At 37.9% G+C, this 23,287-nt stretch overlaps 4 protein-coding genes and 1 pseudogene across 6 annotated transcripts; 3 read left to right on the forward strand and 2 right to left on the reverse strand.

Moving 5' to 3' along the window:
- The first annotated feature begins 2,431 nt into the window (after window positions 1-2,431).
- LOC103868855 (40S ribosomal protein S18) lies at window positions 2,432-4,167 on the forward strand. Its single transcript, XM_009146909.3, has 4 exons — window positions 2,432-2,653; window positions 2,837-2,997; window positions 3,513-3,701; window positions 3,812-4,167. The coding sequence occupies exons 1-4, from the start codon at window positions 2,651-2,653 to the stop codon at window positions 3,915-3,917; spliced, it is 459 nt and encodes a 152-aa protein (XP_009145157.1). The 5' UTR covers window positions 2,432-2,650; the 3' UTR covers window positions 3,918-4,167.
- A 46-nt stretch (window positions 4,168-4,213) lies between these two features.
- On the reverse strand, window positions 4,214-7,105 carry LOC103868854 (UDP-rhamnose/UDP-galactose transporter 6). The gene is made up of 6 exons (XM_009146908.3): window positions 6,240-7,105; window positions 5,760-5,988; window positions 5,498-5,682; window positions 5,232-5,432; window positions 4,970-5,131; window positions 4,214-4,696 (listed from the first exon to the last, which is right to left on the reverse strand). Exons 2-6 carry the CDS (start codon window positions 5,887-5,889, stop codon window positions 4,367-4,369), a joined length of 1,008 nt encoding a protein of 335 aa, XP_009145156.2. The 5' UTR covers window positions 5,890-5,988; window positions 6,240-7,105; the 3' UTR covers window positions 4,214-4,366.
- A 3,831-nt stretch (window positions 7,106-10,936) lies between these two features.
- On the reverse strand, window positions 10,937-11,410 carry LOC103868884. Its single transcript, XM_009146941.1, has one exon. The coding sequence runs from the start codon at window positions 11,408-11,410 to the stop codon at window positions 10,937-10,939; it is 474 nt and encodes a 157-aa protein (XP_009145189.1).
- Window positions 11,411-17,063: 5,653 nt separating this feature from the next.
- On the forward strand, window positions 17,064-21,515 carry LOC103868856. 3 transcript variants are annotated; one of them, XM_009146911.3, is made up of 4 exons: window positions 17,064-18,810; window positions 18,909-19,493; window positions 19,807-20,823; window positions 21,262-21,515. In XM_009146911.3, exons 2-3 carry the CDS (start codon window positions 19,006-19,008, stop codon window positions 19,874-19,876), a joined length of 558 nt encoding a protein of 185 aa, XP_009145159.1. In that variant the 5' UTR covers window positions 17,064-18,810; window positions 18,909-19,005; the 3' UTR covers window positions 19,877-20,823; window positions 21,262-21,515. The 3 variants fall into 3 exon arrangements, with proteins under 3 accessions (XP_009145159.1, XP_009145158.1, XP_033147550.1); XM_009146910.3 differs by having other exon boundaries at window positions 17,073-18,810; window positions 18,947-19,493; XM_033291659.1 differs by lacking the exon at window positions 17,064-18,810 and having other exon boundaries at window positions 18,825-19,493.
- LOC103868857 lies at window positions 20,465-23,145 on the forward strand (annotated as a pseudogene).
- The last annotated feature ends 142 nt before the right edge of the window (window positions 23,146-23,287 follow it).

Below are 23,287 nucleotides of genomic sequence, written 5' to 3' on the forward strand. Positions count from 1 at the left end.
CGATATCTTTTAGAAAAAAAAATATATTGTCAAGTTATATTATGTTAAAAAAACAAATAAAAAAATAATAATAGTTACAAAAAAATTAAAAAAATATTTTAATGTCGTCACCAAAACACTAAACTCTAAATCCTAAATTTTAAACCTTTGGGTAAACCCTAAACCCTTGGATAAATCCTAAATTCTAAATCAAAAACACTAAACACTAAACCCTAAATTTTTGAGTGTTTTAGTGTTAAGTGTTTTTTATTTAGAGTTTATGATTTATCTAAGGGTTTAAGGTTTACCCAAGGGTTTAGGGTTTACCAAAGGTTTAGGATTTAGTGTTTTGCTGACGACGTTAAAAATAATTTTTAATTTTTTTTATAAGTACTACTATTTTTTTATTTATTCTTTTACCTTTTTATTTTAGTAGTATAATATAACAGACAATATTTTTGTTTCTTTTTTAGAAAAAATATTGAATTTGAAATAATAAAATTTTATTAGTTGGTGAACCTAAAAAGTTCACACTAAGGGGTGAATCCAAGAATAAGTTTGTGTTTCCTTGATAACGGCTGACAAGTATAACAAGATTTTCCAATGTTTCAAATAATTAGATATCAAGGATAGTTGACGTTGTCTAAATAAATTTCAGTCACCTTTGTATAGAGAAATCATGATTTGTCTATTGTCAGACAACATTATAAGTTGTTCATGAATGTAAATCTAACCAAAACCTCTCATCAGATATAATACTTTTCATGCAAAAATCATTTGTTTGACATCTCATAAGTTGATGTCATAGATGTCTAGATGTTAGATCTTCAAACACTAAAAATAGAATTAAACTCAAATAAGTTGATGGCATTGACTCATAGATGTTAGATCCTCAACCCCTAAAATATAAGATGTCAAACAAATGTCTCGTGCCTGAAAAATATTATATCCGATTATTGATGCACGATTCATACTAATTATCATAGTTTATATATATAAAAAAAACTCAAATAAATTGATGTCATAGAGGTCTAGATGTTAGATCCTCAAACGCTAAAAATATAAGATTTCAAACAAATGAGTCGTACATGAAAATTGAAAAGTATTATATCCGATGATAGATACACGATTTACAAAAAAAAAAAAAAAACTGTGTATATACTAATTAGCATAGTTTATATATAAAAAAGGAGAAAACAGTCATTTAAATACCAAACTTTGTCAAATTTGCTAAAAAAAATACAAACTTCTCATTAAACCAAATAAATCACAAACTTTCATTGACCAAGCCATAATAGATACATTTTCGGTCGACCTTTTTAACTGTTAAATCTCTGTTTACTGTTAACAGAAACTAAAATGACGTCGTCTTGAAATTAGAACAGAGAAATAAAAAGTCCCAAATCTAGTTCTCCGCAAATCTTTTTTTTTCCCTTATACGAAGAGACAGAATAAGCTTCCACTACGTTGAGGCAGAGCTAGAGAACCCGAGCCTCGAGCTCCACCGCCTGTTGTTTGTGATGAAATAAGGCCTACTGCAATTGAAGGTGATGATGGAGATGAGCGTGAACCTATACCTGGTGATGAAGTCGACAAGAAATGAACGAGACTAAAGAAGTGAAAAGGAATGAGGTCAACGAAGAAGAAGAAGAAGAAGAGAATGGGGACGTGGAGTAAGAAATGAAGAAGAAGCTTGTGAAGTTATATCATCACACTTTGAAGATGTTGCAGGCAATGATGGAGGAGATAATGTACGATGCATATGTTGCCTCTCTTTGTTGTTGTCTTTTATCTATTACTTGTAGTTTCTTTTCGTTGTGGATTGAGTCAATGTAGAACTTATGTTATAGTCACTTTGCTGTCGTTGGATTCTTTTTGTTTTGTGTAAACTTTATGTATGTTTTTGATTAGTGTCTAACTCTTCTTTCATAACATAAAGACAATTTAAAAAAAAAAACAAAAACAGGGGAAATGTTAGAGATACAAGAATTCAAGCACAAACACACCTCGATGGAAATCCTCATTTTGCATCTCGTTTGGCAACTGGAATCAAACTCATCTTCATCACTAGCTTTTAGTCTGTAAAAGTAACAAATGAGAAGAGTATAAGAAGAATAAGGCAAGAAGAAGAAGGTAAATCAAACACTCGCACATAAGAAAAGAATAGGTGAAATCAATTGGGATTAGGGAAGAGTATATCGATTTGGGGATTTTGTAAACTTTGTTTTGTTTTTAAAATAACAACGTTTAAGGCTCCGTGAACAGTAACAGAGATTTGACGATAAAAATAAGTTGACTAAACGTATATTTATTACGGCTAGGTCAATGAAAATTTGTGATTTATTTGGTTTAATGAGAAGTTGATATATTTTTTGGCAAATTTGACAAAGTTTGGTATTTAAATGACAGTTTTCTCTATAAAAAAGAACACGGTATTCTTAATTTTTTAGTATCAAAATTGTGTACACGGTTCATAGAGTTTGGGCCTATACGAGGATAAATAACTTGGGCCCAAGTTACAATGGGTATGTAGAAAAGAGCATCCAGTTTATCAAAGGAGGTAACATATAAGCACACCACACCACCTACAGAAGAAACCCTACTCTAAAACGGCGACAGCTTCCGTACTCACTCCTCTCCCTCAGGCACCTCTTCTCTTCGAGATCGCACAATGGTAATTAGAGCTCTACGTTTTCCTTTTCCCCTTTCTCAGTTAGTTCCCATCGATCTCGAACAGTGTTAGTTTTGCCGTTGAATGTTTCTCTCTTTCGATCTTCTGTCGGTGCTGGTTTTGATGTTTTGTCTTCTGTCAAGGCTGTTTTTGATGTTTTGTTTTCTGTTTGCTATTATTGTGTAGTCTCTGGTTGCAAACGAGGAGTTCCAGCACATTCTACGTGTGCTCAATACTAATGTGGATGGGAAGCAGAAGATCATGTTTGCCCTTACCTCCATCAAGGGTATTGGCAGGCGTTTGGCCAACATCGTCTGCAAGAAAGCTGATGTAGACATGAACAAGAGGTATGCTTTGTCTTACGAACCTTCAGAAAGTTAGAATGTTAACTAGTACTTCTTTGCATCGGACAGATTAGTGTATGCGTTTTGAATCATTTCTGCTTTGACTTATCAATGACACTAAGTTGTTTTAACTTTCTTTATATGAAATTGTTAGCCTAAACATTTACTTTTCTTATGGTTTGTCACTGTAACATGAGAACTGTAGAACTGTCAGGGATTTGTATGTTCAGCGAAAACTTGTGTAGTGTATTCTAATGGTCTTGTGCACATCCTTTGAATCGACCAGATTGTTCTGTGTGTTATAGGTCATGTCTGCTTTGACTAATTAATTATATGAATTATGTTTCCACTTTGATATCTTGATTGTCTTTAAATGAAAAATTTGCATTTCTTATGTTAGTTCTAACAATTTCTCCCATTGTTTGTTTGTCAGTTTAACATATTTGTATGTTGAGCGAAAAATTTCGTAGTATATCCTAATGGTGTTGAGCACATGCTGTTATGATCTCTGATTTCAGGGCTGGTGAGTTGTCTGCAGCTGAGATCGACAACCTCATGACCATTGTTGCCAACCCAAAACAGTACAAGATCCCAGACTGGTTCTTGAACAGACAGAAAGACTACAAGGACGGAAAGTACTCTCAAGTTGTCTCCAATGCCCTTGACATGAAGCTCAGGGATGATCTTGAACGTCTCAAGAAAATCAGGTAAAATCTCCCAATACTGATTCCTTCAGATTAACTTGTTAATACTGTGTGTTCTCTTATGGGGTTTATAAATTGAATGAGTTTGTATGTAACGTTGGCTTTGTGTTTAGGAACCACCGTGGGCTGAGACACTACTGGGGTCTCCGTGTCCGTGGTCAACACACCAAGACAACTGGTCGCAGAGGCAAGACTGTTGGTGTCTCTAAGAAGCGTTAAGCCAGTGATGGTAGCTCCAGCTGGATTCAATCTTTGATAAAGACCGCCTTTTAAGTTCTTTGAACAATTTTGCACAACTCTATTATGTGTTCGTTTATGAGAGACCTTCGCTACTGTTTTATTACATGAAGTAAGATAATATTTTGTTACTTGGGTCTTTTTATCACTTATCTTATTACATCTTTTTCTTAGCCTCTTCAGTTGGTTGTTTCTGTTCTGTTACTTGGTCTTTATATCACTTATCTTATTACATCGTTTTCTTAGCCTATTCAGTTGCTTGTTTCTGTTCTTCTATATAGGAAGAAGAACGGTGCCCAGATTTGATTAAAAAAAAAATCTCAATCATCTGTATTAAAAATCTTTTTGTTTGTTAATTGTGTGCTAGAGAAAACAGAGCTCAAAAACAAAGATGTATACTATGTGATGGTCGTGAACATTTACTACTAGTGCTAGGCTGTGCCTTCGTTGTCGTCAGAATCAGAAGCAGCTCCAAGTTTCTGTTGACGGGTCGTTGGAAGAGAATAGCTTCGTCGCTCTTTCCCACCTGGCTTAGAAGAGGCATTGCCGTACCAGATCATACCAAGTACTGCAATGATCATTCCAATGACCACGTGCAAGTTTAGACCTTCTCTACCAAAGAAGAAGAATCCCATTACGAGCACCAGGATCGTCTTCATGTGTCCCAGGACTTGGAACGATACCGCTGTGAATCTCCCGATGCAGATGAACTGACTTAGGTTGGTCCCAATCGCTATTGTGCACGATAGGGTTATAAACAGCTGCAGAATTCACAAGAAAATTGTTAGATTCCAAATGAGTTTATAACCATGTTGGCGCAGAATGATTTTGGCCTTAAGAGCATAGAGACACGGTTCTTAAGTTATCTGAGAAACAGCCATTGAATTTGCATGTATAGAATCTGCTAAACAAGAAAACTATCATAATCAGACTCTACACAAGATTGACATAATGATGCTATCATTCCTTTGTGAGGAGAGACAAGTTGAATCTAATGCCAATGAGACTAAGGGATGAAACTTATTGGCGCTTACCACAGAGACCAAGTTGTAGTCGTACATGTCAACTCTTTTTTCTGTGAGCCAATAATCAAGAAACGGACCAACAACCAGCAATGTTGCGGCTTGGGCTGGAGCGGTATGTCCCAAAAGGTTGAATGAGCTAAGCGAGTACTTGCGCTGAAGGTAATGTACATACTGCATTCATATATAAACGAACGCCAAGCTTAGTTTTGAGTCAAATAAAGAAACGATATGTAACTTTACAAAGAGAAAGAGCAAGAAGGAGAAGGCTTACGTATTGTTGCAGAGAAGTACTCCACACAGCAACAAAAGCGGCTAGGAAGCCTTTGCTATTCACACTAACGTCAGTGACAGTGCAAACACCAACACCCACAAGAACCAATCCTATGCTAAGCTTTGTGTCTCTGGAATAACGGATCTTATCTAACACCATTTCCAACAAGCAGGATACAGGAATCATGCTGAGCTTTGCAATCTGGCAAGCAACACAGAACATGAGCAAAATGAAAGATTAGACGTTGATGCAGAAGCATTTACTACCTGATAAAAACCGACAGAGTTCCACATAAGACTGACGTTCATTCCAACGATGGAGAAGTTTGCAAAGAGAATAAACCTCAGAAGCTCGGGAAAGGGAAGATGAGAGGGGTGAATGTAACCAAGACATCTGAGAACAATGGTCATGAGAGTTGTAAAAGCGAAATGTAAACCGGTTAAGGTTGTAGCTGCAAGGGAGTAGAGAGAGACATGAGAGGAATGAATAGATTAAATACATTAAAAAGGGGAGATGATAGATAGTTACCAAAGCTATAACCATAAGTGGCCATTAAAGCTTTATTGACAATGATGATACCAACAGAAGTGACGACATTGAACATCCAGGCAGCAGCATCTACTGCTACTTTCTTATCTGCTTTACTAACAGGTGCCATTTTTTAAATAAAACTTTCTCTCTTTCTCTCTTCCTCGAATCCGCAAATCTCTTGTTCAATCTCCCATCCTCCAGAGACTCACTTTCACTTTCCGCTAAGCTTTAAGATCATACAGAAAGCGCAGAATCAGAACGAAGCAAAAGCTTAAAACTTGCAGAGAGATAGTGCAAACCAAACCCATTTGGTTCGATCTCGATTCTGACGTGTTAATTAACAGTAGCTTCAATGATCAAAATCTCTAGAGAGATATCCTTAATTGGAAACGACCGATCCTTTCCCTCATCATCAAATCAAATCAAAGGAGACGACGCGAATTTAAGAGAGAATCTGAGAATACGGAGTGCAATTACCTCAAGTTTCAGGAGAGCAATCCGACATGAAAGAGGCAGACGTGATCGGAGTAGAGCACCGGAGCCGTCGACGGCAAGGGAGAGTGGCCAGTGATGGGCTACACAATTTTTTAATAAAGCAAAAAAAGAGTAATCGGGAAGGGGTTGGTTGTGAAGCGTAACGCTCGTGGAGCCAGACTAGTTAGTACCAGTCAGCTTCAGCAGCAACTAAATTTCCTTCTTTTAAATTTTAATGTTTTTTTTTGCGTGGACAACTTTACAACTGCGTATTGACTTCGTGAACTACACCGGAAAATCTTGATCCATGTGAACTACAAAAAATATTTCTTTACTAACACTGCGTGTTAACTTATCCGCTTTTTTATTATGCGTTTTTGGTACATAGATAATCTCTGCTCAGAGAAAACTCTCTTTCAGACTCTTTATATCTTCCAAATAACTTGCAAACGCTAGTCATTCTTCTGGTTTTGAAATCATCTTCACCAACTGAGAACAATCTGTTGCAAACGTAACCTGAAATTGTCGTAAATTTTCTCATGCATTCTATTGCCCGTAGTTGCGCTTTCATCTCTGCATGAAGAGGAGAGACGGTAGCCCGTACATTCCTTACACCCATCAAGCCCTCAAATCCTTCTAAAGTATTGTACCATCCTTGACCCGAAAAAATATCGTCCTCTTTCCAAGAACCATCCGTGAAACACCATTTTCCGAGAATTGACGGAAGAGTCATAGCCTCTACCTCTGGAATATTCTTTTGTTCGTTCAAAATTTATGTGTCAACCCAGAGTCTAGATTCCGTTTATGCTAGTTTAAGGGTATCCCTAGGATCCATATCAAGATTATTAAAGACTTTATTATTTATGCATTTCCAAATGTACCATAGTATCCATGCAAACTGATGGTCATTAATCTGTGGAATAACTCTCCAGAAGAGATGATCTATTTTTACAAAGAGAGAGATTGTTGAAAAAATAGCTGGATTTGTTGGATTTTTTAGAGAGCCCACACCTGAAGTGCGTGAGGACATTAAAAAAAATACATGGTTGATCGATTCCTCATCCGCTCCACATCTTGCACAACAAGTATCTCCTTGTATCTCTCGCGCTTGCAAATTCTTCTTAACTGCTATACATACTGTCACCAATTGCTTAGAAAATTTTTTGTTTTCGGTGAACACCGTCTTTTCCAACAAAATGCCTTCACAACATCAACTGCGGGCCCAAACAATATTGGTGGTTTTTCTTATCTGGGTATATCCTTTCAATCTGATATCAAGATTTAACCGTATATTTTCCATTGTTTGTGAAATGTCATCCCTCCTTATCTGCCATCCGAGTTCTATTCAGTGGTATACTTTCTATCAATTTCACATTCTGTGGATCCACCAAAGCCGGAAGCGCCTGCGAATTCCATCTTCACAAATGAAGATTAATAAGAGAATCCACTGTAAGGTATGGGTAAATATTGTGTTGATTTTTATTAGCCGGTCTCAGACGAGTGGTTGAGAGCCAAGGATCATTCCATACAGATATAGAAGATCATGTTCCCATCCTTTTGATTAGTTATTTGCTTACCAGAGATCTAGCAGATACGATACTCCGCCAGCCATATGACAGAGAATATGAACGAATCGGATCCAGGGGTGATGCATTCCTGTAATACCGACCTTTAAAAACTTGGAAAAATAAAGTGTTTGGCTTCCCTATCAGCCTCCATAGTTGTTTGCCAGGCATCACTGTATTGAAATCAGTGATATCTTTAAACCCTAAACCTCCATCGCCCTTACTAATACCTACTTTATCCCATGATTTCCAATGCATTCCTCATGTATTACCTCCACGACTCCACCAAAATTGTGCTACCGCACTCGTCAATTTTTTTGCAGTGGCCCTCGGTAGACGATAGCAAGAAATCACATGATTTGGCAATGCCGTAATCACTGATTTGATGATAACTTTCTTTCCTCCTTTCATAAAGAACTTAAAAGTCCAGCCATTGTGATATACCATGGATTTTACCCATTAGTAGCCATGGTATATAGGTGTTTTAAGATATATTTATTACTATATAGAGTCTATTTAGAGAGTTTACAGGTTCATGTACGTTCTGGAGAAATATGGTGATTTTGAAGCCTTTTGAGTGTAGAGCCGCATAGACGCGTCAGATGTTTAGCTATGTATGAAGACTTTCTCACCGTTATATTGAGCCCATATTTAGACACAAGATATAAATTTGAGTTAGCTTTTCAATGCCACCGGTTTCAGATCAATCAGCATCATGTAGCAGAAGTTATGCATGTTTTACTGAAGAGTGGCCGGTCTGCCTCGCGAGAGGAAGCTATCGAGGAGATGAAGGAACGTCGATCGACGGTGCACCCATAATGTCGATCGATGGTGATCCCAAAAAACAGGCCAAGACTGTTACGTGACCAATTTAGGTCCAGAAGTCACCACATATTACCAATATACCCTTGGACGACCTGAAACCTTATTTTTACTATTTTCTATGCCATTGTTGACGACTATGTTTCATATTCCAGAGAGAGAGAGCTTAGGAATGGAGAGAGAGATCTGTAAACCTTGAGAGAGAGAATATCTTGAACTCCCTTTGTTTCTTTACTCTATTCCGTTTTTATTTATCTATTGCAATATTATTCATACAATCATAGTCGTGTCTTTTATGAATATGTCTCAGTAATCTTATTGTTAGATTTAGGTTTCTCATAAGGTTGACTTATGTATTACTAACTTGAGCTGTTTCTAGGGTGTTTAAAATATAGTTCTTCTTCTACTTGTTTTTAATGCTAAGTTTAGGATTGATTACCCTTCAAACTAAAAATCTTAAGATTAATTGAGAACAAGCCATCTCTTTACTCAATACCTGAAATTAACTAGCATGATCTAACTGACTAGATACAAATGAGAGTTGATCTAGTAAATTAGAGAATATAAATCAAACCTGTCCGTAAAGCTTTCTGGAAGAAGCATCGATCGACGCAGCGATAGTTCTATCGATCGATATTTTGAAAGGTGTGTCGATCGATATTCTTAACGAATCATTGATCGACACTTTCTCGTGATTTACACACGAAAGTTGAAATCCGAGATCCAGATTAATATCAAGATCGATATTCTTAACGAATCTGAGTTTGAATTCAAGAACAATTAATATCAATAAACCCCTAAAAATCCAAACTAAGTTATTTACTTATCACACCTGAGAATATACCTGAATCTAGATATTCTCCCAACTGTTAACGACCTCAAAAAAAAAAACAATCGAGCAATAACCTTGCTCACCAATTCATTTACTGCTTTAAAACCTATAAACCTATTAGTCTAGCTTTAGTTGAAAGACTATAAATCTATTGTGAAATCCTAGAGTCTCTGTAGATTTGATCCCTAAGTAATACATATGAACCTCTTATTTGAGAGAATAATTCACTCTTTAGGGTCATTTGAGTGATATCACATTGACCCTATTATTTAGACGATCCTGCACAAAGACGAACACTTGTATCTTAGAACCCCCAAGACTTTCTGGCAAGCCTAGATAAGTCTTCATTCCTCCCAAATTCTGTATGCCCAAAATATCTCTTAATTCATGTCTGACAGATTCCTCAATCTTGTGCCCAAATTGAATCGAAGACTTATCAAAGTTTATGAGTTGACCTGAAATTACCTCATATTCTTCAAAATTCTGAAGATGGTTTGACACTCTTCCTTTTGAGCTTTACAAAAGAATAAACTATCATCCGCAAAAATGAAATGTGATATCGATGGGCATGCTCTGCCCACCTTTATTCCTGTTAATTGTTTTTCCCTCTCCGTGTTCTTAATATTTGATATTAAAGCCTCGGTACACATAATAAATAAATCGGGAGACAACGGATCCCCTTGCCGTAAACCCCTATGTGAAACAATGAGGTTCCGAGGTGGACTATTTAATAGGACCTGATATTAAACCGATGATATGCACCCCATCATTAGTTTAATCCAATGAAGATGAAAACCTGTCTTCTCTAGTTTAATCCATTGAAGATGAAAACCTGTCTTCATGTGAAGTGATACTAAATAGCTCTTCAAAATAGTCTACCGCAATTTTTTCTACTCCATTATCCTCTGTAATCCAATTTCCCACAGCATCATGTAGCCCTACTATCCTGTTACGGACCATTCGCTGCTTAGTTAAAGCGTGATAGACTTTTGTGTTATGATCCCCAGACGAATGCCACATATTCCTACTTTTCTGATGCTAGTAATCCTCTTCATCCTTATATACCTCTTGCAACTTCCTAGACACCTCTAGAATATCCTCCTGAAACCTAGTATTATTTGTTTGTACCTCTTCGAGAGCTTTCTGTAAGTATGATAACTTTTCTTTTCCATAAGGTGGATTATTTTCCCGCCATTTAGCAATTTCGTGGCGGTAATTACCAATTTTTGCCACTATACCATCTTATCTGCCTTCAGTATAATCTGACCATCCCATTGTAATGGATTCCACAAGGTCTTCTTATCCAACCCATATCTTATCAAATCTAAACTGCCCTTTTCTCCTGGGAACTTTATCTTCTAAGAAAGCCACCACTGGACGGTGATTCGATGCCAACATCCCTAGATATTCGGTATAAAAACATGGACATAGAGTGTGCCACTCCTCATTTGCTAATGCGTGATCTAGACGACATATGACCGTTACTGCCCCTTTTCCTTTTCCTCTTCTCCCTTGCCCTGACATTTTGTTCCCCCTAGCTGGAACTCAAGCGAAACTCCCTCCACTTTGATCCAAAACGGAATCTCTGATGGGAAGTTTTTTGGCATCCGTGGTTGCCATCTCGCTAAAGAGAGCATCCAGTAGTCAAAATGATAAGGCTGCATCTCCAAGACTGTCTCAATGTCCTCCTCCTTCTCAAAGTGAAACTGAAACTTCCCCATTCCCAAGTCAGCAGCAGTCACCCTCTCCTCCATCTTCCAGATCTTCGGAAACATCACTAGAAGCGACTTGAGTTCTTGTTCTTCTGGGTTCATGCATCTCGCCACCAACGTCAAAGCGTAACTCTTGATCAAGTCCGAGTTGTCGAAGTTAGGGACTGAGATCTTCAGCCGTTTCCGTGCCACCTCGCCGTTCTTCATTTCTCCCTCCTTTCCTACTAGCTGACCCTGAGTCATTGTTAATAGAACCAGAAGCAAAGAGATAAAAATATTGAGAGAATGTAACAAGAAAGTTAGAAGTGTGAAAATGTCAAACATCGCCCTTTTCCTTTCATATCCAAGTCCAATATCAAAGAAAATATTCCCAAAGCCAAAATAATTAAGACTGTATCTGCTCTGAATGATTCGTAGAATCCTAAATCCTCTGATCATTATCACAATTAAGACCCTAATTTTCCAAAGTAATTCCGGTACCATATCCCTATTTCCAAATCTCTATCGAAATGATATTGTGAATTAATCTCCCAATCCTCTAGATTGATGAAGTAAAGTCTCAGTCTAAGAAAATTGAGACTCGTACCTTTCAGATCTCGTGATTGATACTCCGAGTTCCTCATCTCTTCGCGTGAAAATCTTGATCCATTGAAGCCCCCTCATTGCTCTGACCCCATCAACACCGTGTTCTCCTTCGAAAACCCTTGATTCCAAATCTTCTTTATGATTCCGCATCCCTCCAATCCTATCATAATGATAGAAATCCGATCGACTCCCGCAAACCCCCAGATCCCATTCGTAAATCAACATCAAACCCTAGAAACAGAAAGTCGCCGTCTCCATCGCCTCGTAATACATAAATTTTGAATGGATAATGTATTAGTCTTTTAAAAAAGAAGAAAATATTGTAGAAATAAATTTTCTTTTCATTTAGTTTCTATATTACATATAGCTACATCAAAAATTTATATAGTTCATAGCTACAACCAATCACCCCCATAGATATTCTTATATTATTTTTACTATGGGTGGACATAGATCGAATATCCAGATTATGGAGGTACTCTTAATCTGATCCGTTTTGTCTGAATAATTAATCATCCAATCTGATTCGATCCCTAGCCAAGTGGATACTAGGTGTTCTGAATATCTAATTTTTTTAAAAGTTTTTAACCAGATATCCGATTCAATATGTACATATAAAATAAAAAAAAATAAAATCTGCAAATAATATTTTTTACAAAAAAAATGATTTACTTTTAAAATTTTTAATAACCAATATAATAAATTTAATAAATAAAAATATTTTTGAAAAATTATATAAAACATAATATATATATTTCTTTAAATATAAGCATATATGCATGTTACGAAACATATAAGATATTTATTCCTAAAAATATTAATATTTGTGATTTGATTTGTTTTTATGGAGATTCCATATTAGTATTTGTTTTCCAACATAGAATTACATACATCCAAATTTTTCGGTTCGATTCAAAACTTATAATGAATTGAATCAATTTTTATGGATATTTTACCAGTCGTAACTATTACACCCTCTTTTCATATTTGGATGATTTCCATTTTCTTGCACAGTGTAGTTTTTGTATTATAGATGTTCAAATGGATTGTACAAAAGAAAAACACCAACTGTTTTCATTCAAATTGAGTTTTCATCTTTTGGTTGATGTTCATAGTGAAAATATACTCTGACCTACAGACATTAGAAAGCATAAGGTGTTAGCCTTCTCCATGCAATGCAAGACCACACGGTGTCATGGTGGAAATTGGCTTTGTCATAGACGAAGATTGCAAGATTAAGCTATTACATCTGGATGTGTCTTAAATCTCATTGCACCGGTAAAAGTCTAACATTTGTTGGATTGGAATCGAGATAAGTATTCCTAAAAAGATAAGAAAATCGAGTTTTGAGATTGTTATAAATATGAGTCCAAGGGACTGTCACGCCTCCAATCCTGAATAGGATTGTCGGGACGGCCATGGTTCGAGGAAACGTACCAGCCAGTCCTAGGACATCAAGGCAAGCGTTCCATGGTCGAGAAAGAAGGTTAAGAACATAAGGAAACTTAGACTTAACCTTATATAAGCTAAGAGACAGCTAGGACGAGTAAGACGGTAACTGGACGAGGTAGATGAGTAGCTCGACCAGCTCAACAAAGCTAGGTTTAGTTCACTCCAGCTCAGTCCCTACTAAGTCAGCTCCACTAGCTGGACTACTAGCTCACTCAGCTGAGGCAGCTGAGAGTCAGCTCATCTCAGCTAGACGTACTGTTCGGGTTTTAGGCCGATGGTCTGGGTCCGGGTCAGTGGCGGGATGTGAGGTCCGGCCATGAGGCCATGGGCTGTTGGGTCTTTGGACAAGGCCGTGGGCTAAGTCCAGAAGGCTTGGAGCGTGGGTTGGGCTTATGACCGACCCCAAACCCAATCAGAAAGGGCGAAGGGATGCAAGTGGCCGAGAGGGCACAACCCTTGGCCGATGGTGCCCATTCGCTAGCAAGTCGTGCCTGTTCGTCGGGCAAGACTTACCCCCTCGTTTTCTATAAGTATGGGGTCTCTCCTGTTGGTTTCATTATCCAATTCCAGAGTAAAATACTCAGAGAAAAACGTAGAGCGAGAGAGAGAGTTCCGGCCAAAAGAAAGCCGAGTGTAGTGGTGTTGTGTTCCGGCGACTCTGATCGTTTGGGAACTAACTCCGGTCAAGAATGGGAGATCAAGACAAGGAGAAGAGCATGGAGAACCCAGACGTGGTTCACAAGGTATGTGATGGTCCGTGGCTCCATCAGACCGAACGGACGGTACATGCGACCGCACCGCGGCTCTGCTCGGTTCCTAAGTCCCATCCGGCTCTCCTTATCATTTTCAATTCGTTCTCTTCTCTTCTCTCTGGTTAAACACGAAAGGTTGTGTTGGTTGAGTCCAAGGGACACGTCCCTAGGCTTTGGCCGAACATAACCAAACAGCTAGCCTAGACACGGGTCGGTTAAACGGTCGGTTCGATCGCACCAAGACTGGGCGGTTAGGAAGAACGGTTGGGAATGACCCAAAGAGCACGAGTTGTCAAGAGTCATGAGCTACCAAAGGTTGTGAGTTGCCAAAGGGTGTTAGTGACCAAAAGGTACGAGATACCAAAGGTTACGAACATCAAAAGGTACGAGGACCAAGAGGTATGAATGGCCAGAGGGTGCATGTTCCAAATGGTGTCTTTCGGGACAGGTTATGACCGATCCTTATGGATCAGCCTATGGCTTGTTTAAGTAAGACAAGGTCACGTTTTGTTTAATCCAAGGTAGAGTCGCAAGGTCTGACCGGTTGCTAAGCCTTCCGGATTAGGCTTGAGGCTTACTCGGCCGATTTGGATCCAGGTCTAAGGCCGGATCAGGTAAGGGAGTCCGTTGGGCCATCGAGCCGGACTTCATTGGCCGGTCGCACCTAGATTCTATCCGGTTAGACGGATTGGTCTTTGGGGAAGATCCGGATCTGTTCGTGTGTTCTGTTTATCTATTATGGACTATCTATCTGATTCTAAGTCAAGGGGTGGTTGGTTGAATGACTTAGGATACGGTAGATAGGTTCATACTTTTTATGATTATATTGACTGAGGTTTATCTAAGTTCTAGGGACCAAGCCAAGCATTGTAGAATCAATCCGTTCTATTCTCGGTTATGATTAATGCTTATCTGGTTATGGTTTCAGGAACTAAGGATGGTTCTAGTCAAGCCAAGGAGCCGTGAAGGCTCGGTCAGTGAGAGTCTGTGTAACGTGTGGGTAGATGATGCTAGGGACGAACTAGTGATTGTCTATGAAACTGTTAAGAAGTTGTGTATTGGATCTCATGTTTCTAAGTAATACAAAGTTAACACATTATTATTCCGCTGTGCAATCTATTCTTTGTTTATGAACCTCATATTCGAATATGACTTAGTGAATAAAATACTTAGAATGAATCAAACAAGCAAAGAAATTAATAAGTAAGCATTCGTATCCAGTTGGGTCGAGAGACCAGGAGCGGATCTTACAGGGACTGTAAAGTTATTCACTCATATAAAATATATATAAACTCTAAATGGGTATTTGCCTTAATCGATTTTGCTATCTTTGCTTTCTTCAAGTTTATTTTTTAACACTGGGTAACACATTACATCATTATATAATCTCCAAATCTATTAGATATTATGATCAACTACCTGTAACATATGCTATATTGATGTACAGTTCCACAAATAAGGATTTCACGATGAATCTCTCACGAAATATTTGGATCAACGGACGATTCTGCATGTACGACATCCCCGATGGCCAAATTATTTCTGCATCAAACGACAACAACGAACGGCTCTACCTACAGTACTCTGAAAATTTTGATAAGCTTCGCATCCTATAATCTGCAAGAAATTGCATGGTTTCGAACCTCATACCTGGATATAAAGGCCTTTAAACTTTAGGCTAGGCCTGGGCATTTCGGGTATCGGTTCGGTTCGGGTATTTTGGGTTTCGGGTAGTTCGGATAGGGGGTTAGAGGATCCATTTACTAGTTGACCTATTTTCGGTTCGGTTCAGTTCATATAGTTTCGGGTTTGGTTTGGTTCGAATAGTAAATGTAGGAACCAAAAAATACACGGAAAATTTTGGTTCTCATTTGGATCCGGTTCGGATTCGGATAGTTCGGGTAGTGTTGGGGTCAAAATTGGTCACGATGGAATCAATGTCTGAAAGTCCGTAAAAATCAGCATGAATGTTTTTTACGAAAAGTAATCTTCGTAAAGATATCTTACGAAGAGCCTTGCGGTAAAATCTTGTTCAAATCTCAATCGAACCACTAAATACCGATTGTCCGAAGGCAACTGACATGTATCCAAATCGGCCGCGGACAAGCTCGAGTATGGCAATCGGACCGCAGAAAAGCCAAGCTCGATCGATACACAGCGACCAAGTATGCACACAGCTCGGTCGCTACGTAGCGACCGAGCTCGAGCCAAGCTCTATCGCTACGTACGACCAAGCACGCGTACTGCTCGGTCGCTACATAGCGATCGAGCTTGGAACCAAGCTTGGTCACTACGTAGTGACCGAGCACATGCACGTTTCGATCGTTACGAAGCGATCGAGCTTTCTCAAAATGTCGATACGACGCGAATCCATGCATTCTCGTCTACTCTTTAATGCTATCTCCCGAAGACCGTAGCTGAACCATTTCATGTTTCTCGTCACTCGAAGTCATCGATCAAACTTTACGAAAAAAAACCGCGGAAAGTTTGTTTTTATCGAAGAAACCGTAATAAACGTTTCGAGTCAAAAGACGGCCCAAAGAGACCTAAGACGTGACTCGAAGCCCACTTACAATTTCTTAACCAACAGCCCATAATCCGTATGGCGGTTTATGCTTGGTTCGCAAGGAAAGATAAATGTCAAGTTTCCGCGGATAAATATGAAGTTTTCGAAGATAATTACGAAGATCGGGAAAAATGAAATATCTCTATTTTTAGGCTATGACGGCTTAAGGGCGGACGGGAAAAAGCATAAACCGACCTAGGAACGAGTATATAAGGAGTCCTAGGCGAGAGGGATGTGGAAAACTTTTTCACAGCAAATCTAGCACTTAAAGCAGTTTAGGCAACTTTCTGTTTTCGTTATTTCGAGCTGCGACTCAATTAGGTTTAGCCGTCTTAGGGTTGCTAGAACTAGGAATCTCGCCGACAGGCTTATACCTTGTTGTAAACGCTCATACGCAAATTCGGAATAAGACTTCTCTTTGCTCTCTTTTTACGATTTTTATACTTTTTCGTCGTTATCTCGTGTTCTGGTTACTTAGCGTGTGGTATTAGCAGATATCTGGGACCTCTGGGAAACTAGGGTTCTCCTACTTTTCTTATTTAAACGAAAATCGACAGTGCGAATTTCGGTTCCCATAGGTAGTTCAGATAATTTGGATAAAATATCGGTTATTAAGTGTAAAATATCAAATAATTAGGATGATTTAGATAAATTTTTTGGATAATTCAGATTACTTTGGATATTTCAGATACAACTATCCAGATAGTTTAAGATACTTTTGGGTAGTTCGAATACTTTATAATAATTTAGTTATCCTCAACTATTTTCAGATACTTTTAATAGAATTTTAAATTAAAAATATATATATTTAATATGTTATATGTATAAGATTAATATTTTATATATTCGGGTATCCGTTCGGTTCTCGGTTTGGTTCTGGTTTGGTTTGGTTATTTCAGATATAAAAATATATGAACCATTCGGATATTTGAAGGTATTGGTCCAGTTCCAGTTTCGGGTATTTCAGTTCGGTTTTGGTTCGGTTCTTCGGTTCCGGTTGTTTTGCCCAAGCTTAACTAGGGTGCCTCCACAAACTTTATTCATGTTTAGTTCGCATTTGTTCGCACCAAATACAAAAAAAAAAAGAACGTAGAGCTAGAGAACACTGTAGAAGACACTCAAACATGGCAAGCATTACATGATTGGAAACTACTAGCTTTTGTCGAGGAGAATCTAACCGGGTCACCCAACTGGTTTGCAATTTTGGCAAACAACGAAAGTCTAAGTGTCCGAATGGAGGAGCGGGACAAGTGCAGATCTCCTGCACATGCAGTTCTTCCGCACTGCATTCACCATTCATCATTTTCTGTTTACAAAAGCAGTTCAAGCAGGAGATCTGCATGCAGTTCAATATTTTTTGTCTTTTTGTGGAAAAAGGACATATCTCACCCGCCAACATTGGTGGTGTTGATCTGCTTTTTTTTTTTTTGTTTGGTCAATAAATAACTTTGTTACAACACGTAACTTTAAAAATATATTTATCTAGTTTTATGAATACAATATTTTTATTTTATTTTATTTACAACTTTAACAATACAAAATTATCATTCTCTACTTATTTTTTTTGTTATATAATTTTTTATTTTTATAAATAAAAAAATAAAAGAAGTATAAATATCTTATAAAATATTTACAGGTATTTTGGCCGATCCTGTAACATCTAAGATATTTGTTTAGATATCTAAGTGTCATTTTTATTGTTTAAATATATGATATATAGTTTTAAACTGATTTTGTCATTCATAAGTTATAATAAATTATTTGATCTGGTTTTCTCCTGCATGATCCACTTGATCTGCACTTGTTCCGTTTGATCTGCACTTGTCCTGCTTGATCTGCATGATCTGTTCTGCTTGAACTGCTTTTACCCTTTAAAGCCTAAGTTTTCAATATAATCCCTCCTCCATGATCAAAATTTAATGAATATGATTGATTGGCTGGCCTACTCCAAATGTTTAGATAGGAGAAAAAGAGTTGCAAGTTCCGACATTTCAACATCTCCAAAGTGATTTTTGAATTGATTCGGAAAAGTCATCATCATATAATAGAGAGCAGATTTAGTTATCAATCATCGAAAATTGCAGACTATACGATGTCTGGTCGGTTTCTAACATGATTTGTAGTATATCAAAACGGGTCCCACTCACGCGCCGCTTCTTTACTTATGAGTCTGACTCATCGCCAAAGCAAAAATCATCAAAAAAAGAAAATCTCTCTCTCTCTCTCTCTCTCTCTCTCCACGCTTACGCCGGCATACTCTCCGGGCATCTCAGATCCTCAAGTGAAACGTGAGTCTCCTCCCTTTTTCGCCATTTGATACATATTTTCACACTTTTGTTTGCCCTTCTTTTTGTTTTTTAACTATTTCCTTCCAAATATGAATTAGAGTGGCTGTAAATCTCGTTTTACTTCATACCATACCAGATTAGGAAGAAGAAGAAGAAACACTGGTTTTTGGATGTGTAAATGAGCATTATTCACAGATGTTATTTGCAGCAGAAGGTGGAGGCTTCTTCTCTTCATCAGCTTCTGGGTACAGCAACGGTTTAGCCCTTCTTCTACTAGGCCACAAGGATGAACCCAAACCTGTAATAGTATCCCCGTGGAGACATTATCATTTGGTAGTCGAAGAAACCGATACCAAGTTTCAATTAGATTCTTCTAAGAAATGGCTCTGCACTTCCCTTACATGCTTTGGTCGCAAATCTGATAGACCCGACAATCCTTCCCAACCACACGATTTCCCTTCTGACAAGAGGGATGGTGCCCAACAGAGTGTGGACTATGAATGTTGTAGTAATAGGTTTGCACTTAAGAGCAGCCTCAAGAAAAGATCATTTAGCGATGCTCTTCTTGCTGATGATGATGTGAGTAGAGATAATGGTGTGTTGAATCATGCTGACAGAAGGAAAGTCCAGTGGCCTGACACTTGTGGTATTGAGATTGCTGAGGTCAGAGAGTTTGAGCCTAGGTATGTGTGGATTCCTTTTTCTTCTGAAATTACTCTCCAATCTTTGTAGTACACTCTAGATCATGAATAAGCAGCAGTTCAATGGAATAAAGAAATATATTGAACTTGTTCATTCTTTGAATACATGCTACTCTTAGTTTTCCCTTATGTAGACTGGTGATGTTTATACACAACAGTTTTCTTTCTTCTTAAGAAGCTGTGTTGTACTTGTTATTATCATTCACGTTTTGTCTTTATTTTCTTTTCCACTTGTCATACCAAGTACCAACGTTGCTCCTCTTAAGGTTCTATTTTGCTCTGAATGAATATGCAGTGAAGTGGATGGATTGGATGATGAGTTGCATCATGGAAATAGAAAAAGCTGTATGTGCACAATCATGTGACCAGATCTTCGATCAAGAAGAAGCTAAAGGCATGTTTTCAGACACAAAAGGGCTTTCATTGGCACAGCTCATATTGTTGAATGTTGAGATAGATGCGCTCTGTTTCTGGCCAACTTCTTGTGCACCTTTGACATATATATATATATATGGCTAAAGAGATGCGTATAGTTTTGGATAAGAGGAACTTTTAGATGTGTACCTACCACTTGATGATTTGTCCAATTTGTGCTGTGTTATAGAGGTTATTCAATGTAACATCATCTGTCTATGGAACCCTCTGTCCTGTAATGATAAAAAAAAATCCACACAACAACTTTTGGAGTTGAAAATTCAACAAAAAAAAAGGATTTCAAGTGTTAATTCTTCAGTTTCCATGTTTTAGTTGCCAATGTATTCCAGTCATAATCATTTTGTTCAAGTGATAGTGTATAGTTACGTTCATGCGCATGGGATTATTTCCAAAGGTACCGGTAACCAAAATCCGTTTATAATAAAGCTGAGACTTGGCCATGTCTCATCCATACAGAGATTACCATAGACTATACACAACAGTTGCTTCAACTAAAGAAACCCATTAACGAAATAAAGATGTCAGTGGCTTCGCCGATTCAATGTATCAGGATTCTTAATCCTTCTTCTTCTACAACTTCGTCGTCTTTCTGATTCTCTACGAGTAAGCCATGTGTCTTTATGATTAGATGTTCTCAGGCCGAAGGCCCTCTGCTCCTCCTACTCTCCGGGAGCCTTCACTTCCGCAAAAACCTGTTCCTCCTCCTCTTCTTCTTCTCCACCGCTGTGGCTGTTGATGGTAAGAGTGTAGTTACGGTGGAGTTTCAGAGACAGAAGGCTAAAAGGCTTCAAGAATACTTTAAGCAGAAGAAGCTTGAAGCTGCTGCTCAAGGTCCCTTCTTTGGTTTCCAACCCAAAAACGAGATCTCCAATGGAAGGTACTTCCTCCTTTTACTTCATCTTATGATCTCATTTCTTGAATTTTGATTGCTTTGTTTGTCCCTATTTGCTCTGTGGATTTGCTAGTAACTCAAATAGATCAGATATTTAGATATATAGAGAGAAGAGTTTGATCATACTGGCTCTTTCTAGTGTTGATGTTTCTTTATTTGCAGCATAATATTGAAATTCAGACATATAACAGAGAGCTTAAAAGTTTGTTGTGTTGTGTCATGGTGGTCCTATTTTGTTCTGTGAATTTGCTAGATTAGATATAGAGCGAGATGAGTATGACCCATACAAGTTCTGAATGTATTCATTTCGTTACTAATGACCACACACAGAAACTAATGACCACACACAGAAACTGTGGTTGATTCAAGAATTAGTTGGCACTTCCTAGACATGAGATGTCTCTCTGTGTGTTTTGTTTGCAGGTGGGCTATGTTTGGTTTCGCAGTCGGGTTGCTTACAGATTACAAAGTATGCGACAGGCTCAGACCTTGTCGACAATGTTAAAATCCTTCTTTCCAATTTTGGCATTTTAGACTTGGAATAATAAAAGAGTGTTCTACTTATCCATAGACCCCTTTCTCGTCTCTCAGTCTTCATCTTGTTGTTCATTCTTCTTCCTCTATATGTATCTACAAACACAGGGCCATTTGTGTATTCAACCACTTTTTATCTTCAATTAGTATAATACTATCATCTATGTATCAGTTCTAAACATGCATACAAAATAAATTTTTTGAGGATCAAAATGAAAAAGAAGTCTCAGATCTTCTCAAGGAATCTGTGCAATCTTGAGAAGGATCTTGTGGAGAGACTGAGGCTTTGAGAAGAAAGGAGAATGATCACTTCCTTTCAGGGCTGTTCTCTTCTCCCTTTCCCGTATCTTTCTGCGGTCAGTGTTACCTTCTCCATCATTGGTCCAAGGGTTACAGGTAGGGATGTCAAATGGTTTAGTGACTATGGGTTAGCCAAGACCAAAACCAAATGGTCTTACCATATTAAGTCAGTAGCTGGACCACCAACTCATGAGATCAACCATACAAGCTACATTGGAGCCAGAAGCAACATAGGTTCACTCAAAGAAGGATATCTTTGCAACCATGAGGAATTTAACTTTGAAACTAGTTGCTACAGATTCTAAAAGCAAGCAGAGCACGCAGCGAATTGGTTTCATACCAAAAGGAGTAATGGTTTAGGAGATATGCCCGTTACAAGTCAGACTATCTACACTGCATCCGAACTGGTTCAAATTAAGGAAAGTAATTCTTTGCTTAAGGAGTGTGCAACTCAAACTCACGTGTGGAAACCAGGAGATTATTCATTATATCTAAGAGCAGTTGGAGAGTTTCTACCATGCACCAGTAGCCACAGGATCAAGACGAATCCCTTATTTGTCAACTTACCTTACATGGATGCATTCACACTTGGAGTTATTGAAGACCAACGGCTCTTTCCCCTTCTGTTCAGGCACGACTTAGAGACTATCCAGACATCAAGGAGATCCCAAGGATGCATTTCTTTCTGCCCAAACTCACAAGATACAAGGAGAGAAGAAAACTTCCATACATGAACAGATTCTGCACCAACTTAGTCCAACGGCTAGTTTTTCACTTATTATTTCTTTCCAAGTTATTCTTTTAGGCATTTGTGTTCTTTTCTATTTAAACTGAGCTAAGTCTCATTTGTAAATCACCCTTGCACGAAATTAATAAAGTATTATTCAGTTTACAAAGTTTGTCTTTGTTTTGTTCAATTAGTCTTTAGGTGGATTCCTTTAGATTTCTTGTCCGTTTTCTTGTCTCCTTAGTTTGTGGATTCATTCTAGGATACAAGTGTAGGTCTCTGTCTTTGTGTGGATTCACATAGGCGCAGGCTTCTGGTCTTATCAAAGGGATATTTCCGCAACCCTTTGTGGCGACAATCGACCCATTCAAGCTTGACAACTCTTGTTGCCTTGTGATCTAACCTTTGTTAGCTTAGGCTTGTATCATTTTTGGTATCAGAGCTTAAAGCTCCTATCCCCAGGTTGTGTTCATCCAACCTTTATCTCTTTTAATTTTGTTTTGCCTTTTGTTTTTCATTTAGTTTTGTTTTGCATAATCATATAAAACCTATAAAAAGTCATATTTGTTTGTGTTGCATCTTGTTTATCTTGTTTCTATTTCATAAAACCATAAAAATAAAATTGTTTGTCATTTGTTGCATTTAGTTCTTTATTTCTGTCAAAAAATATTAAAACCCCATAAAAAGTTGTGTTCTTCATTTGTTCTTCATCCTGTCGATTTAATTGTTTCTTAGATCCATATCTTAAAAAAACATAAAAGCTGTTAGAATTAAGTTAATATCCGAGTTTCCAAATTTTGGTGGAGTTTTTGAAAGTTTTCCTTCTTCTGGTCAACCCAAACTTATTCCTTTCCAAAAGATTTTTGTTTACTTGCAAACTTTATTAAA

Source organism: Brassica rapa, chromosome A05, assembly GCF_000309985.2.
Source record: "Brassica rapa cultivar Chiifu-401-42 chromosome A05, CAAS_Brap_v3.01, whole genome shotgun sequence".
In the NCBI taxonomy this organism is placed as follows: domain Eukaryota; kingdom Viridiplantae; phylum Streptophyta; class Magnoliopsida; order Brassicales; family Brassicaceae; genus Brassica; species Brassica rapa.